Source organism: Humulus lupulus, chromosome 4 (genome assembly GCF_963169125.1).
Source record: "Humulus lupulus chromosome 4, drHumLupu1.1, whole genome shotgun sequence".
In the NCBI taxonomy this organism is placed as follows: Eukaryota; Viridiplantae; Streptophyta; class Magnoliopsida; order Rosales; family Cannabaceae; genus Humulus; species Humulus lupulus.
Window position 1 is genome coordinate 109,430,971 of NC_084796.1, and position 17,917 is coordinate 109,448,887.

General features: G+C 35.9%; 1 protein-coding gene across 3 annotated transcripts; it reads left to right on the forward strand.

The window, feature by feature from the left end:
- Positions 1-4,819: 4,819 nt before the first annotated feature.
- On the forward strand, positions 4,820-11,072 carry LOC133830714 (tip elongation aberrant protein 1-like). Of its 3 annotated transcripts, none has more exons than XM_062260763.1 (11): positions 4,820-5,266; positions 5,871-6,020; positions 6,297-6,464; positions 7,002-7,154; positions 7,302-7,379; positions 7,715-7,879; positions 7,973-8,140; positions 8,725-8,911; positions 9,029-9,239; positions 9,920-10,112; positions 10,395-11,072. In XM_062260763.1, the coding sequence occupies exons 1-11, from the start codon at positions 5,062-5,064 to the stop codon at positions 10,448-10,450; spliced, it is 1,734 nt and encodes a 577-aa protein (XP_062116747.1). In that variant the 5' UTR covers positions 4,820-5,061; the 3' UTR covers positions 10,451-11,072. The 3 variants fall into 3 exon arrangements, with proteins under 3 accessions (XP_062116747.1, XP_062116745.1, XP_062116748.1); XM_062260761.1 differs by having other exon boundaries at positions 4,822-5,266; positions 7,302-7,454; XM_062260764.1 differs by lacking the exon at positions 4,820-5,266 and adding an exon at positions 5,394-5,414 and having other exon boundaries at positions 7,302-7,454.
- The last annotated feature ends 6,845 nt before the right edge of the window (positions 11,073-17,917 follow it).

Here is a 17,917-nt window from a genome sequence, read left to right on the forward strand (position 1 = left end):
ATGACATTATTGTCACAGGGAATGATGCATGCAAGGTTAAGAGTTTCATCACATAGTTAAACAAGCATTTCACTTTAAAGGACTTGGGACCTCTTCACTTCTTTCTTGGGATTGAAGTATATCGAGATGATTCAGGCTTCTATCTAACTCAAACAAGATACATATAAGAAATGATGAAGAAAGCTGATATGACAAATCTGAAACCTTGCCTCGCACCAATCACTGTAGGCAAACAAATGTCTCTTACTGATGGAGAACCAATGCAGAATCCCACCATGTATCGAAGTATTATAGGAGCTCTTCAATACCTCTATCATACACGACCCAACATAGCTTATGCAATAAATAAGCTAAGTCAATTTCTACAAGCTCCAACATTCGTTTACTAGAGTGGTGCTAAAAGAGTGCTTTGCTATCTCAAAGGGACAATGAGACATGGCTTGCATATTAGCTGCAGTGACAAACTGAGTATAACATGTTTCTCTGATGTAGATTGGGCTTGCTGCCCAGATGATAGACACTCTATAGCTGGATACTCTGTCTATCTTGGAGAAACATTGGTGTCTTGGTCTTCCAAAAAGCAAGCAGTGGTATCAAGATCAATATTGAATCAGAGTATTGAGCACTAGCCCATGTTATCCTTACTAGAAGCTCATTTTTCCTCTCCAAATGCCTTCAATATCCTGGTGTGACAACATCAGTGCCAGTGCACTAGCCTCAAATCAAATATTCCATGCTCACACCAAACATATTGAGATTGATGTGAATTATGTCAGAGACAAAGTATTGCAGAAACAACTTGAAGTTCGCTATATCCCATCACATGACCATATAGTTGATTGCCTTACTAAAGGATTGTCACATTCCATATTTGACAAACTCGGGGTTAGAACTTCACCCTTTCGTTTGAGAGGGGCTGTTAAGGAATATAAAATTCCTCTGCTGTGATGTCACCTCAATGGTACCCTGCATAACCGAATTAATTATGATATTTTGTGCCCAATGATGAGAGTGTGGTCTTGAAAATCTATTGCAACCATTTGTGGATAATTACTAGAATATTATTTGTATTATGACAGTTGTGATGAGCCAACGACTCTTGTACCTTTTCCAATAGAATCCATCTCTATAAATATTACAAGGAAACTCTTATTTCTGTGAGCTAAGGTTTTATCCATCCTTTCTCTCTACTCGCTATATTTAAATAGTAATGTTGACCCTAGTTTTGGTCAACAACACGGAGTCTAGAAAACGACAGAAAATAATATAGAGCATGAGAAAATGATCTAATGGAAAATAAAGGACACAGAAAATTATAGTGGTTCGACCCCAGTGATTGGTAATAACCTACGTCCACTTGATACTATTATTAGTATTGAGCTCCAAAGGTGTGATCAAAGAACTCGGGTTCCTGAGTTTCACTGACCTTAGAAGAAGAAAACAAAACAAACGATGGATAACAGTAATACAATTCTGAAGAAGAGAAAAAAGATTGATCTCCTTCCTTGAGCTATTTCTTGTGTATTTATTGGCTCAAGAATGGTTACATGAATTAGGAAATAATATCTATCATTAATAAACGGATCTGCAGGTCATAATGAAGAGATATTCTCGAATATCATCACGACTGTACAGATCTTTACATAAATGAATGCTATATTATTTTATAATATAATGTAAAATAATGTTATATTATAATATAATGTTTTAGATTAAATAAATGTGACAAAGTGTGTCACATATTGTAACACATAATAGAGAGTTACAATATTTAGATATATGAGATATATCCAAATAATGTAACATATTTGGTGTTACAAATTTGTAACCTCCAAATATTACCCTTTATTGTGTAAATTGTTGTTACACAACATTGAGATGAATTTCATAAAGCTATATGTGATATGGCTGTTAGAGATCTGATTTTAACCCCAATAATGTGTTTTGGGAGTTACAAAATCATTTGGGAGGGTTTGGAACCGTTTGGAAAAACATCACATTTTTTGTGCTGAATTTGGTCAGTGGCCGCGGCCACCAACATTCAGTGGCCGCGACCTGTGGGTCAGAGACCAGTGGCCGTGGCCACTAATGTCTTTGGCCGCGGCCACAGGCCAAAACTAACCAAAATTTTCAGTTTTTTCAATCTTTGTTGAACGGCTCAAAAAACCCAAATAACTCTCAAATCTCATTTTTAATTCCATATTAATCCAATTAAACATTGGTAACAGACATGGGAGTTGGTGGAATTTGAAATTCAAATGGTGTCTCTAAACTCTATAAATAGGAGCCTATAGCTCACTTGTAAGACACAACATTTCTATCCATTAGAGCACTTGGCTAGAAACACCTTGAGGCTTGATAATTCCAGAAAGCTTTTCCAATATCTGAGAGAGATCCCTTAGTGCTTGAGTTAGGGGGAAATAAGCTTTTGGACAAAGGTTTTAAACCTTGTTCAAGTTGGTGATCCCCAACCCTCTTCACTTAGGTTGTGTAAGTGAGAGTTTACTTGTGTTTCTATTCTTCTTTTTATTCTATTGTTTTTCTTCTTATTCTCTTGTTCTATTTACTTGTATATTTTGTTTAAGAGTTGTAATATTTTCTTTTGGTCCAAACACTTTATTTTACTTGTAATCTTTTGCTTAGAGTTGTATTCTCACTATTCTCTTCTTCTTCATCATCTTCTTCATTTCCTTTGGTTATTTGTAATTTTCAGTTATAGAGTTGTAATCTTATTCAATCAATCATTATTTATTTGTAATATATTGCATAGAGTTGTAATATTATCAATTTCCATTGAGACAATTTATCTTTTCCTAACAATGAACGGAGTATACGACTAGTCTGGTTGTATATAAGACTTGATCTTTTCATGTGGAAATAATGCTGGTCGATAGGTGAGCAATATCTCTGCCACGTGTCGAAAATCCTTGCCACGTCATCAACAGCTGTTTTTTTTTGGATAAACAAGTACAATAAAACACGAATGCATACACAAATCTGTTTGAAATAGTTAAAACAATGTAAAGAAACAAGTTTCCTCACTACATAACACGAAAATATACTTACCCCTAAGATTTATGCCCCTAGATCTGAAATGCCAAAGTGAAGTTTCTTGCCTTGATAAGATTTAATCTTGCCCAAATAATAAGTTCAAAACAAATATTAGATGTGCTCCAAACTTATTATAGATTGACATTTATAAATAGTGGCTGCCTTGTTTTTTGAGTTAGAGCTTAGAAAAAGAGAAGGGAAAGAGTCTTGAGAGAGAGAAAGGGAGTGAGAAGACAAAATAAGAAAAAAAGTATCCCTTCATAAATGCTAGAGGCATTTTTGGAATCAAGGGGAATATTATCATAAAAGAATGATGTATAATTAGCACGAGATACTTTTGATTTAGTACCCCTTTTTTGCATCAATATTCAACATTTTCTTTTAAAATTCTTTTAACCCACTAAACACTCAATCAAACAATAAAATAGTAAAATGTAAATCAGTGACCAAATTTTGATGTGTTGTTATTAGGTATTTTAAGAAGCAGAATACCATATGATGTGACTTTTTACAATTAGGTAGCGATACTCCTTTTTAAGTATTAAACTAAATTGTACGAGTTTCAATATTAAATTACACCATCATCAACATCAGTATGCCAAATTATATCGTACTCGGCAAGGGTGAGCATTTCTCAATTTCAATTGTTCTTTTTTAGCCCTCCTTTTGTTTGGACATTTGTCTGTCACTCGTCGGATATCGAAAAGAAACCTTTTGATTCAATCTAACGGTTATAAAACTCTATAAAAATTTCACATACCTCAAAATAAAGTGAAGGGGCCAATAAAATAAATAAACCTGAAAAAGTCAAACGAGGGGGGAAGAGGAGTGCTGTACTGTTGTAGTTGTAGTTGTAGTTGTTGGCATCCCAATAAACCTGTTTCTGAGTAATTAATTAGGGCACTCTACCCCTATATAGACTATATCATATTGTTTCAGCCTAGTTTCTGTACTACGACTATGTATAAAGCTAAAATTTTCCTACCACTCATTACTCACTACTCAGTCAATCCAGCTCAGTCCAGTCCCCTAATTCAATTTCAAATTTCAAATTACTATTATTATTATTTATACATTTCTGTTAAGCCAATATTAAATATAAAAATATTATTTTACTTAGTCCACGAATAGTTGTTTTCATATGCTGCCACTCCGATAAAAATCCCTTTTGTTCATCCTATTCTATAGATAAGAGTACGGACTTCTTCATTCTTATTCACTAATACAATTATTCATTCAATATTATTATTTCTTTTCTCTCACCTATTTTATTTTTGGTTTTTAGTGTGGAATAATAACAGTATACCCTCATCAAAATTTTATAATAAAAATAATATTACGTGTACTCTAACTCACTTGGGGAATTAGAGGGAGGGACGGGGACCACTTAGGATTTCCATGTTTTTCTTTTCCCTATACATAAAATAGCTCAAAACATTTGGAATAAGAAAAAGTAGATAATTAAATAAATGAGTGTGTGGAATGGCATATCCTTGTATTTTTGGATTGCCTATCCTTCAGTATTTAGTCAAAAATAAAAATTGGGGAGTGAAATTTATAAACAAATAAAAATCAGTCAATTGCCACGTGTGAAATCATCTGACGTGGACATTTATTGGTTGAATTGGACCCCACATGAATGGTTACCATTGTCTGCGAGCCACGTGTCAACAATCCCATCCTTCTAGCACATCCCATAATAGTATAGTATATTTGTAGTGTACTAAACTCTCTCTCATTTTCTCCAGTTTACATACATGACACTTGTTTTGCCGTTTTTATTTTTTATTTTCAATTTTAGTTCTTTGTTTTGCATGAGCTCACAAAATCCACTAAATACCCAAACCCATTAGGAGTTCAGTCTGCTTCTTTTTTTCAATTCCCATTTTCACTTTTCTCCCTTCGCTTTCTTTCCACCCAATCACTCTTGTCCCCCTTTGTTTGTATTAATACATATATATATATATACATATATATAAAACACTTTCTCATTGATTCTCTGGGAAAAGAATGAGGTGGGAAAGGTTGCAACAACTCCATTCGAGACAGGGCCAGGGAGAAGCTCAACATCGACAGCAAGTGGGTGAGATTTCTGGGCCAGGGAAGAGGTGGGGACACACCTGCAACGCCATTAAGGAAGGGAGGTTCCTCTATGTGTTTGGGGGTTATGGCAAAGATAACTGTCAGACTAACCAAATACACGTCTTTGACACTGGTGGGGTTTTCATCAAACAATATATATGCATATTTATTTCTATTGTACCCTTGATTTCATTTTCTTGTATTTCTTTAACGATTTTGGGCAATCACGTTTTGGCATTTTAGATTGCAATTTTTATTTTCGGTTCGAGACTTTTCTTATGGTGTGTATCCATATATGTTTATATGTTCATGGATTGTGTGGATTGATCTATATCCGAAATCATAAGAGCTTGTTGCTTAGGGCTTTTGTTGGGTTTGCTTTTTTATGTTGGGGCGTTCTTCTGGTTTCAGTTAATGTTAGCATTAATCTTTTTTTTTTTTTTTGGGGGGGGGGGGGGGGGTTAATCTCATTTTTAAAAGTGTTTTGTTTTCTCGGTTTGATGTTTAATCTCATTTTTAGATTATTATTGGTTAATTTCCAGCTTCCTTGGGTTTCTTGCAATTAAATCTTATTTCCCCCTTATTCAAATATATGGTACAGTGCAGCCAATGAAGATACTGGCATTAAAACTCTTCCCCTTTTTTGGGTTGGATTTGTATTGGGTATTTTTTTGCATTTCATATGAAGATTGTTATGGTATAAGTTAATGGTCTCATTCTGAATACCGATTTTGCAGCCACTCAGAAATGGAGTCAGCCAGTGATAAAAGGCACACCTCCAACTCCCAGAGACAGCCACAGTTGTACCACTGTTGGTGATAATCTCTATGTGTTTGGGGGTACTGATGGGATGAACCCTCTCAGGGATTTGCATATATTAGACACTTGTGAGCAATTTTTAATTTGAGTATTTTTCTTTCTGTTGATTAACATGTCTACACAACTAGTTGCTCTACTACTGCCTAAATTATATTCACTGTATCTGGAATTTTTATCATATCGTTTGCATTGATTTTCTTAAATGACAAAAGTGAAAATTCTTGTCCATGATTATTAATGAACCCATATTTTGTAAGGATTTTGCTTAAAGAAATGTGCTCTGATCTCTCTATTATCTGTCCCATGAGTGGAAGTTTATACATTTGTTGTTTGAAACATTGTAGCCTCACATACATGGATATCCCCATGTTTTAGAGGAGAGGGACCAGAGGCACGAGAAGGCCATAATGCAGCCCTTGTTGGTAAAAGATTGTTTATATTTGGTGGTTGTGGCAAATCTTTTAGTACTAATGATGAGGTGTATTACAATGATCTCTACATATTAAATATCGGTAAGTTTCTATTTAACTTCATTCACAAGTTATTAAATATTTTGAGTATAAATTTGGTTGATAATATTTTGATCTCACTTATGCATTCGCATGATACTATTCAAACGATGGTATAAGTCTAGTTGATTGGCATTATATATCTGAGCATACGATGGTATAGGTCTAGTTGATTGGCACTCTATATCTGAGCATGCTTGATTGTTGTTTGAAATAACACATGGAGGTTCTCTAGCTAATGAGTAACTTTCGTGCTTAAGCCTGAATAATATCTTTTAGGGCTTTTGGGTCCAGCTTGTTGCCAATTTTAATAAGGTTGTGGGTGGTTAATGGGATAGGGTTGCCAACCAGCTAGCTTTTCCCCACCTCTGATAAGTGAAGGTGAGTTTTTGGGCCGGGTTGGCTGGTGTAGTTACACTGTAGCTTGTTTTTTGGGGAGGGCTTTTTGTTCAACTCTTGTATGCTTGGTATAGTGGCTAACCAATGTGGATAGCAAAGCGGGAAAAAAAACTGAGTTTCCACTTTTTCCTAATCTTGTAGAGACATTTGTATGGAAACGCGCCACAACATCAGGCACTCCACCATCCCCACGCGATAGCCACACGTGCTCTTCTTGGAAGAACAATGTTATTGTGATTGGCGGTGAAGATGGGCATGATTATTATTTGTCAGATGTTCATATCCTTGATACAGGTACCATGATTCTTGTAACTTACCTATCCCATTGCCATGAAATATTTTTAAGTTGTTACTTGATTAGAAGGTATCATTGTGGCTTGAGTATACAGCAATAAATCGTGTACTTTTTATTTATTTATTTTTGGTGTTGTTTTTCATTAGATACTCTGGTGTGGAGAGAGCTGAACACTTCAGGTCAATTGTTGACCCCTCGAGCTGGCCATTCAACTGTTGCTTTAGGCAAGAAATTATTTGTTTTTGGGGGATTTACGGATGCTCAAAATCTGTACAATGATCTTTATATGCTAGATATTGGTATGTATCACTGACACAGTAGCATTCCCAGAACTTTGATTTTTGTTTGACTTCCCCCCCTTTTTTGTTGGTGGGGTAGTAGGTGACTTGGCGTGCTTAAGATTGTCTTCTATTCCATCGTTGTATCAATTAATGGTTGAGTCCAACATCTTAAAGTCTAATCAATGTCATTGACTGTCTATACCATATAGTGTTCTGATTTCGTGTTTCTCTTCCTTTGGACTATAAATGTCAACAAATATGTACCAACTTTTGTGCAGATACAGGTGTCTGGACCAAGGTGACAACAGTAGGTGATGGGCCATCTGCTAGATTTTCTGTGGCAGGAGATTGCTTGGATCCACAGAAGAGAGGTGTTCTTGTATTTTTGGGTGGCTGCAATAAAAGTCTTGAGGCGCTGGATGACATGTTTTACTTGTACACAGGTTACATAACATTTAGTTTCCAGCAATTATTGGAACGTTTCTTGAATTTGAAACACTATGCTGTCTTACTGACATGATATATTTTCTTTGTAGGGATTACTAGGGAAAGTGAGTTAAGACTAGATAAATTATCTTTGAGGAAGCAATTGAAGCTTAAGTGTCAAGAACAACTCGCTCCTATTCAGGACAACACTCCTGCTAGACTTGAAGGTGGGGCTAATATGTACCAACCCTCGACTGTGCCAGTTTATGGCCAAGCAGGTGAGTATGAATTACATTTTCTGTTGACAAGTTGTGCTTGGATTACATCATTAGTTCATTGAAAATAAAAAGTTCAACTTGTACATATTTGATTTGTCAAATGTCAAGAATCTATTAATAATTAGTATTGGACAAATTGGTTGGCATGATGTAACTTTTTTAAATTAATCCTCATCTATTTTCATTGAATATATTATACAATTATTGGTTTTTTTATTGATCTGATACATACTAGAGGGGTCATGGATGTGTGAATTACACATTGACCGTGTAGTCTAGTGGATCAATTTCTAACCAAACCATTAAATAAGTGTGTTTGACAGGTTTTCCTGATTTGACACAACTTTTGTTCTGCATAATTGAGTTATGTGTGCATTTATAAACAATTTCTTAAGGTATACTATTTCTAAAAATAATTGAGGCTGTGTTTGAGAGTATCTTTTGTTATGGTGAATGTGTATGCAGAGGTAGTGGTTTACGTTTGTGGTTCATCAGAAATTCCTTGTAATGACCGCAGTTATACTTGTGGGATAACTTGGAGGGTTTAATTGGTGCCTAACGATCTAATTTTTTTCTCAATGCAGGCATACAGAACTTCAGTTTATTGCAGTCCCCATCATTTCAGAGCAAGAAAACCTTTCAAGCCAAGGTGACTGAAAGAATATCAGATGGTTATACTATAGAAACAATCATTGATGGAAAGCCTCTTCGTGGAATCTTATTTTCCAATAGATCAGACTATCACCACAAAGCTATTCCTATTCCTAGTAGGTAAGGACATAGGCATGTTTCCTTCATTGTTTAATCAATATGTTTGGGCTATTATAATAAACAATATTTTCCCTTATAAATGTTGTTCAAGTTTTGAATGTGTTATTCTTTAAACAGGAAGCGGGTTGCTGCGGAAACTGGAGGTGTTATGTCAAATGGTGATTATAGCAGCAAAACAAAAAGTTTTAGGGTCCTCAAGCAGGATGCTGCAGAGAACAAACAAGTTGTTAATGTTTATGAGGAATCAACATCTCATGTTCTGTGCAGTGAAGGGGCTGCAGTTCCTATAGTCAAGGACCAAGCACCTTGTGATACTTCTCAGCAACAGGTCAGATTTTTCTTGTAGTCTTATATGGCAGATTAGTCAATGCTTGCTTCTTTTGTTTGTTTTATTTATATTTGTTACTTTTGGTGTGTTTGTGTTTCTTTTTCCAGTTTCAGTAATTTCTTCACAAGAAATTATGTGTTATGATAAGCCAGGGTAAGAATAAATAAGCAGGTTATAGCATGGCATGACTTGTATATTTTCCAACTTTGCATATTTTGACTAATTAATACAAGTGTCTTTTAAATAATTAGCATGGGATGGCATGATATATTGAAGCTGAACCTTAAACTCCTTGCTTCATGATATTTGTCATAGTCAGCTCGGACTAAATATAGCAAGAAATTATGATTTTAGCTGCTATATTTTTCTGTCTATATTGTGTATCACATTGTTCCATAAATTTTTTTGATAAAGCAATGTACCTCTATAGTTACAATTATCATTTTTATGAGAGTTTAGTTACATATGTTGCATTAATTTAAGCTCAGTTCCCCGTAGCTAGTGCTTTATTAATCAAGAGTGACTTCCATTGACCAGAGAGCATCATGTCTTATTGTATCTGAATCCCACTAGCCCTGCTTTAACTATTTCTTTTTTTATCTGCTTGCAAAAATCATCCATTTTTTTTCTCCTTTTTTGCAAGGCTGCAAATGACATAGTCTGAAGTTGTTTTTGTTTAGGTCACTTCTGACTTCAAAGTACTGGTGACTCCAAATCTGGGAAATGAACAATTAAACAATGCACCAAAATCGAACCCCATAACTCCAGGAGAAAATAGGACAAGTAGCCCACCTAATAATGGTAGTGGAGAAATTCTCAAAGACATTGTGCCTGCTCCTGAAAACACTACTGATCCTATGTCCCTAGATCCAGGTATGATGAATCTAAAAAAAGCTTTTGATTAATTTCCACATCCATAGAATACTTTGTTTAATCTGCCATGTTGACAAAGTTGCCAACTTAAACCACTGGCAATTTCTTCCGTACATTGATTTGGCCATGGATGGATATTTTCTACTGCTGTTGTCCTGTGTTCTGGTGATGTATCTTTTCTTCATTAGTATTTAAATCTTCCTAGCGGAAATAATGGAGCTATACTTGGTTGAGTGTGTCTCTCTGATTAGCTGATCAGTTCTTCAATTTCTGTGTTGGTAGATGACAAGACATTAACCTCGGGCCGAATCGAAGCAACAACATCAATTCAAAACTGATTGTTGCCGAGATTAGCATACACACAACCAACCGAACAGCTATTGTACATTCATCTAAGGTGATCATAGGACAGGAATATACAGAACTTGCTAACTAACTGGTGTAATCTGCCACCGTCTAACACTTTTGGGTCTAAAGTAATAGTTGTATTTAGTTCTAGTTCTAGTCTAAAACTGGTGACTTGTTGATTACTTCTCTTCCAATGCTTTAGATATTGGGATGTCTTGTTAACTTTTTAACGAAGAGGTTGCTTCCAGAAGAAGATGGTGACTTAGTTACTTGGTATGTTATTGCATCAAAACCAGAAAAATAATGGCACTTGTAGCACCGTCAAAATTTTCTGCTGGTTCCATTTCAGATTACCTGAAGCGCCTATTCTTCTTTCAATTTCTATATTGAGGAGGAAAAAAATTTGTGGAAATGGAGAAGGTTTTGTTTTGTTTTTTCAAGAGTAAATTCAAATGTGATCATCCTAGAGCTTCATGTGAATTTTTTATTTTATTATTATTTAAATGAATTGGTGGGCGTTCCCCACAGTATTTTTTCGCCAATGCTTACGATAGGGGGTATCTTATACTGGAAGCCGTATTTTGGTCCTAATACTTAAATATTCGACATGTATATTGTTATTGTTATTATTATTGAAATCGTCTTTTATTAAATAAAAGTTAGTAATTAGCAGGGGCCATTGAGAGGAGTAGCATAAAAGTCCACCTGGAATACCCTCCAGTTGAATGGTGCCACTGATATTCCTAAAATATCGCCCAATAAGCTAACCTTATGATGATTGGTAGAGGATAAAAATGAGTGGAAAGAAAATTTAGAGGAGAAAATTGGATTGAGATCAAAATTTGAAGTTGTTTGGTGGGGAGAAAAGAGGAGAGAATGGAAAAGTAGAGAGAAGAATAAAAGTGAAAAGTTTTTATAAAAGTAAGTTCATGAAAATTTACTTAAATAACTTTTATTTAAAACAAAATGAAATAATAATATCAGTAAAATATTTAAAAATTAAATATACAATTTTTTTTCTTTCAGTTTTCAAAGCTGTAAGATTGGATATTCGAGAAGCAATACCACTTAATAGACTTCAACTGATACATTGGATATTTAAAAAGATGTTTAAATAAAATTAATTTTTGTTATTCCTTGGACCCACCACCGTGCATTCCCCTGCACACTTAGAAATCAGTGACCAACATCCAAATCCTCTGAGATAGGAAGAACAAGCTGCTTGTACTTTCTCAAGTTTCTTATATTGATAATGTGCTTGAAAGATTCTCTATGAAAAATTACAAGAAATGTCAATTACCGACTAGGTGTGGAATTATTTTTTCCAATGAGCAATGTCCCAAGACACCTTAGGAAGAAGAGAATATGATAAAGTTGCTTCAGTAGTTGGTAGTCTAATGTATGTCATGTTGTGTACAAGACTAGATAATTGCTATGCAATGGGAGTAGTCAGTCGTTATCAATCAAATCCTGGTTTGTAACACTGGATTGTGGTAAAGCACATTCTCAAGTATCTTCGAAGAACGAAAGATTACATGCTTATGTATTCAGGTGGTGACCCGAATCCCATTGGAGACACTGATTCCAATTCCCAACCAGTTTGGGATAGTCATAAGTCGACGTCTGGCTCAGTGTTCACTCTTTGTGGAGGAGTTGTAGTTTGGAGAAGTATTAAACAATCCATCATTGTATATTCTACCATGGAAGTCGAATACATAGTAGTTTGTGAAGCATCTAAAGAAGCGGTATGGTTCAGACTGTTCTATAATGATCTAGAAGTCGATCCAAATATGGATAAGCCACTAATCCTATATTGTGGTAACAGTGGATCAAGAGCAAACTCTAAAGAACCAAGGAGTCATACAAGGGGAAACATATAAAGAGGAAATACCATCTGGTTAGAGAGATCATGCATAGAGGTGATGTGACAGTTATGAAGATAGCGTTGGAACAATACTTAGTTGACCCATTTACCAAGACACTTTTTGCTAAGTCGTTTGAGGATCACATGCGAAATATGAGATTAAAAGACATGCTTCATCTGCTTTAAGGGCAAGTGGGAGATTGTTAGGGTTGGTGCCCTAAAAGCATGTTAAAAGACATTTTTGTTTGGAATTAAATAAAAGTATATTTTCTTTATAATTGAATGTTTGAATTATTATTGAATAATTATTATAAATATCATACAATTTCACATTCATTAATTAGAGTATGATTTTGTATAAGTACGAGATGATTAAGATCATAGATAATGATGAAAATTGCCAGCAACATATTAAAGTATGGAATCTTTAATCAATGGTTGCTAGTACGATTTAATAAGCATTTTTCGATAATGCACGTGGTCTAGATCCGGCTTGCAGGTGTGGATAGACATCTTAGTAAAAGTACATTATATAATTAGATTATATATGACTAGGCTTATGAATTAATTTCTTTATAAACATACTGTTTGCCATAAACATTTAATTCATATCAAAATAATGATCATATGTAGATCAGTCTGAATCCTGAGTAGTCATGAACTCTTGTTCATCTCTATTGGGTCTTTTGATTCACTTGTTAAAATCTCTTAGTATAATTAGGCTTGTGACTTTTGTTTTGGAGATTCAATAGTATGAATGGTTGGGAGCATGATCTTACAAGAATGGAATCCAAGGGCCTAATTGATATCTTATTAGGATTCAATTTTATGATTCCAAAAACTAAAAATAAGTAGGACCCCCCCCATAATCCACGATTGGTTAGTTATTTCCTAAAAGAAAATCCAAATATGATTTTAAACTTTTTCCTGTCAAATTGAAAACGAGAAAACATCGTGTTTACCGAGTTTTTCGGAAACGAATAACTAACAGAATAATAAAAAGATAAGAACCGTAGAAATACTGAAATGTAACTAAACAAACAGTGTTTTTACGTGGTTCAGGCGTTAACAAGCCCTAGTCCACGAGTCGATGTTATTATACTTGGAAAAGATTACAGTAAGATGGCTGGTGCATAAGAACTTCACACACTCACAATGTTTCTCTCGGGTTCTCTTGAAGAAGATGAAGCTAGAGAGATTTTGGTAGAGTCTTTTGCTATCTGATCCCTCTCTCCCCCTTCTTGTAAAAGGAAGGAGTCTTTATAGCTAGGGTTTCGGATTAGGGTTTTTCTCTACGTACATGAGTCTTAATTACACCAGCCATAAATAGGGGATACACTTACTATAGTAGCATGGCTACCAGACTCTATGTGGGTATATTTACGTGAAAGTATGGGGAACACACAAAGTCAGCCGTCTTTTCCAAGTTGTCAGCGGAACAGTAGGCGAAAAGGTACCCTTAGGCGTGCTGGGATGTGTGCGGCTTTGACCTGACGGGCGTGTCAGGCGGGATCCTGTGTCAGACGGATATCATTCCAAATATGCCTTCTCCCGGACTCGACCGTTCGGTTTTGTTCTGTGCGGGGCACGGAACTGTTTCCGCGGAGACCACTCGAAGAGCCTCTCCTGGAAGGGGCCTCCCCGAGGGGTATCCTTCGGGAGTCCGGGAGAGTTGACGAGTTTCCGTGTTGTGCTTGTTTGGAAGAGTAATCCGGATACTAGACAGGAGAGGCGAAGCCTTTCTGTCCATCCGCGAGCTCTGGTCACCCTCCGTGAAAGACATCGATAATTCTGCTTCCCCGAGGTCATCAATCTAAACGCTATCCGGAAATCTGGATAACACATCGTTTTCTCTATTTTCTGATTTTTTCACCCTTGTAACGCCCTAAACACCAGGGACCGTTACGGTGTGCCTTGTAAACAGTGTTAAACTCGCTAATCGAGTCATTTGGCCAAAAACGTGTACTAAGTATGATTAGCGGTTTAGGGATTAAAATTTTTGGTTAAGATGTAATGTTTCATTAGAACGTTTAATATATATGTTGGGATCCCAAAATTATAATTTCAGAGTCTATTACAAGAAAATATTTACAACAGGCCGTTCTATGCGGCAAAAGAGGGTTTAACCCTAGTTCCCCTTTAAACCTCGGCCGTGGCGGACGAGCAGCTGCATATGTACACGTCATCACCTAAGCTCTCCAACTCAAGGATGGTCCAACTTTCTTTTACCTTTACCTGCACCACATAGCACCCGTGAGCCGAAGCCCAGCAAGAAAACACAATATAACATGATATAATATCAACAGTGATTATATTAATTATTCAGGACCAACAGTCCAAACAAATAGGTGACTATCACAAAAGTCACAAATATGGGGACAGCACCCTTTAGCCATGTGACGATAGGATCACCAGGGCTTAACAGATAGGTGAGCATCTCACTAGATTTAGCAGGATAGGTGCATGGTGATTAGTCACCAACATAACCTTCCTCCTGACTCTAGAGTCATAACTATGGAACAGCGTTCCCTAGCCATGTGACAAACAGTCACCGGGCCATATGCCCTGGCTCTGAATAACTAGTCTCAGACTAGCCAAGCACTTATAATTTTCATTGACCTTCCGGTCGGTCCAGCATTAAAACCCCATACGAGTCATTCAATGCTGATATCGATTAGATCTAATCTTCATTTGGCTCGGCGTTCACAACGCTATGCCATTTCTGACTCTTAGGTCAGTAAAACACGACCAGTGCTCAACCCATTGTGAACTTGACTAATAAATCCCAGTCTCATAGATGGATCTAACACCATTGCCGATTCTGACTAATAAGTCAGTGCCACACACAAGTAAGCCATGCCACCAAACATGTATCACATATCCAATATCCATAACAAGGTATTCAGCATGCTTACCTACCCAGTACTAGTACAATTAGGACCATGCACGAACACAGAGGCTCAAGCTCTGAACGATATCATACTCAGTATATAAAGCATGTCCTAATCACATGTTTCTTGTGAATCATATGCATTATATTCAACAATCCAACATGCACCCATAATAGCCATGCATGTCATACTTAATAATCAACCAACATGCATCAAGAATAGCCATGCATGTCACATATACACAGGGTGCAGTTTTCTTACCTTTGGTCCAAGCACATGTTACCAATAAACGAGCCACAAGCACGACCCTGATTCCAAGTTTCTAGTGATAACCTAGTCACAACCATAATATAAAATCTCATCAAAATGAGTAAATAAATACTTCCAAACCCAACCCAAGCCTCCGAGACATCGAATCCCACTCAACTAGGTAGTGGGATCGATCCCAGGCCCTTAGAGTTAAGTTCCCATGCTCAAAACATTAATTTGCCCAAAAATGACAACAAGCGCCGCGGCCCTTAGGCAAAACAGAACCTCCACCTGTTTCTTCAAGCCTGGGCCGCGACCCTACCTCGAACCAGCCATTTTTCCTCGTTTCCAACCTTTTAAAACCTCCCAAAAGCATATCCAAACATCTCCAAACTCAAAAATCAAAGTTCCCAAACATCCCCATTATCCAAAACCAACAAAACCCAAGTCTCAAATCACCCAAAAACTCATCAAAACACAAAGTCTAATTCAAGCTTAAAAACTTTAAAAACTTATAACTTAAAACTTGAATTACCTTTGATTGAGTTGTTTCCAACTAAATCCTCTGGCTAATAAGCTTCTAATTTTCCTTAGGATTGCTATGCCTCGATCCTCGCTTGAATCCGAGTCCTAGAACTCAAGTTATCTTTGAAAACGCGATCGGGAGACGAAAAGGAAACTTTTAAGGAGAGAGAACGTACAGAACGTTCTTTTTATTTCTTAAAAGGTTACTTCAAGCTTAAGTAGCTTCCAATAAAACCTAATGCTCGGGGTCCCGAAAACACCCCCGGGGATATTATAGTCAAAACTTCCAAAATTTCCCCCTGATCTTACTAACTCCCAATTTATCACAAAATATTAATTCCCATTACCCAATAACCCGGTAATGCTCTAAATACCCCTTGACTTACTCCAAGTCAAGCTTAAATCTCGTTGTGACTTTCCCACTAGCCTACCTCCTAGGATCGTCTTGTGCTGGGTAACCCTGGCATAACCAAATAATAACAAAGCACCACGCCCATTTCACATATATGCCAAAAATGCCCGAAATGGCCAAAATATGAAAATCACCCCGTTAATCACAAATGGGTTCACATGCATATTTAATACACCTAAACATGCATATTATCATTAAATATCATAATAAAGCAATTATGGCCCTCTCGGCCTCCTAATCAAGGTCTTAAACATTATTAGGAAATTTGGGGCATTACAACCCTAAAGTCCTAAAAACATTTTTTTTCCAAGTCTTCTTCCTCAAATTTCATTTAGCTCTCAATTAATAGCTCTAAGACCTCGTTGAGCAGGTAAGTGCTCTGGCGTTGAAGGCCTCCGGCGAGTCATTTCCACTCCTTATTCACAACCTTCTCATTTTTCTTAACATCTTTTTCTTCCACTAGGTTCAATATGATTTTGAATCCAAAACTAACCTTGGTTCGCTTACTTCCTTTCCTAGTAAAAGCTCTCTTTAATGTTTATTTATGTTTCATAATTTGTGAATGAAAATTGGGTAGTAGTACAAGATGGTGATGAAGGTGATAGAATAGCTATAGCTAGTGTGGTCACTCTTGAGAATACTGGTACAAATTATTGGTCTGCAAGCAAGCATAGTTGAAATGAGTGGAGCACTATAGAGTTTTTCAAAACTTTGACATGATGTTGAAATATGCAGAGCATTGATTCAATGTTATGTTTATATATATATAATATATATATAATGATATCTATATATTTAGGCAAATTCTTTAGTTCCTCACATGACTTAGTCCTTCATGTGGGTCCCATTTGTTTTGCCAAGTATCAAATTATCAACATTTTGAGAATTTTTTATTTTTTAGCTTTTGACTTGGTGTAACTGGTTATCTCAACCGGTTAAAAAAAATGAGCTTGTTTGGCTGTGAAAAGTAAGGGTATAACTGTAATTTAGTGTTAAAAATACTTTATAGTTGAAGGAATTATGGTAAAATTCATATGAACTTGAGACTTATTTACGATATTGGGTACGTAACGTTTGGCTCTCGATAAGTAATGGTTAATGAACTGTTGTGTAACACTGTTAAAGTCGAACGTAACAAAAACGCAACTATATTATTATTGTTTTGTGTATAAGAAATGAATTTGATAACTCTATATTTTAGAGTTATTAATTGAGCTTTTGAACTTAAAAATCTAAGTGAAATAGAGTGTTTGTGTTGTTATTGTGTGGTTTTAATCATTTCGTATTTTAATTTTTGTTTGTGTATTTTGTTTTAATTAATGATAAATCTTGTGGGAAAATAATAGGATTATGATATAAAAATGTGATATCTATTTTTGAAGGAAAAAAGAAAGGATTCTTGGAAAGCTTGGTGAAAAATGTGCAAAGAAAACATCTTGGAGCTGAAATCCTGGTACTTTGCTGTAACATCATTTAAATTTTGCTGCAGCAAAGTGTGCACAACCAGCAACATAAG

Bases quoted from the DNA above. Each gene is read 5' to 3' on its own strand.
- LOC133830714 (XM_062260761.1), top strand. From the start codon at position 5,062: ATGAGGTGGGAAAGGTTGCAACAACTCCATTCGAGACAGGGCCAGGGA. The intron at 8,912-9,028 runs GTAAGGACATAG...TTCTTTAAACAG, and splicing joins GCTATTCCTATTCCTAGTAG to GAAGCGGGTTGCTGCGGAAA. The intron at 9,240-9,919 runs GTCAGATTTTTC...GTTTTTGTTTAG, and splicing joins GTGATACTTCTCAGCAACAG to GTCACTTCTGACTTCAAAGT.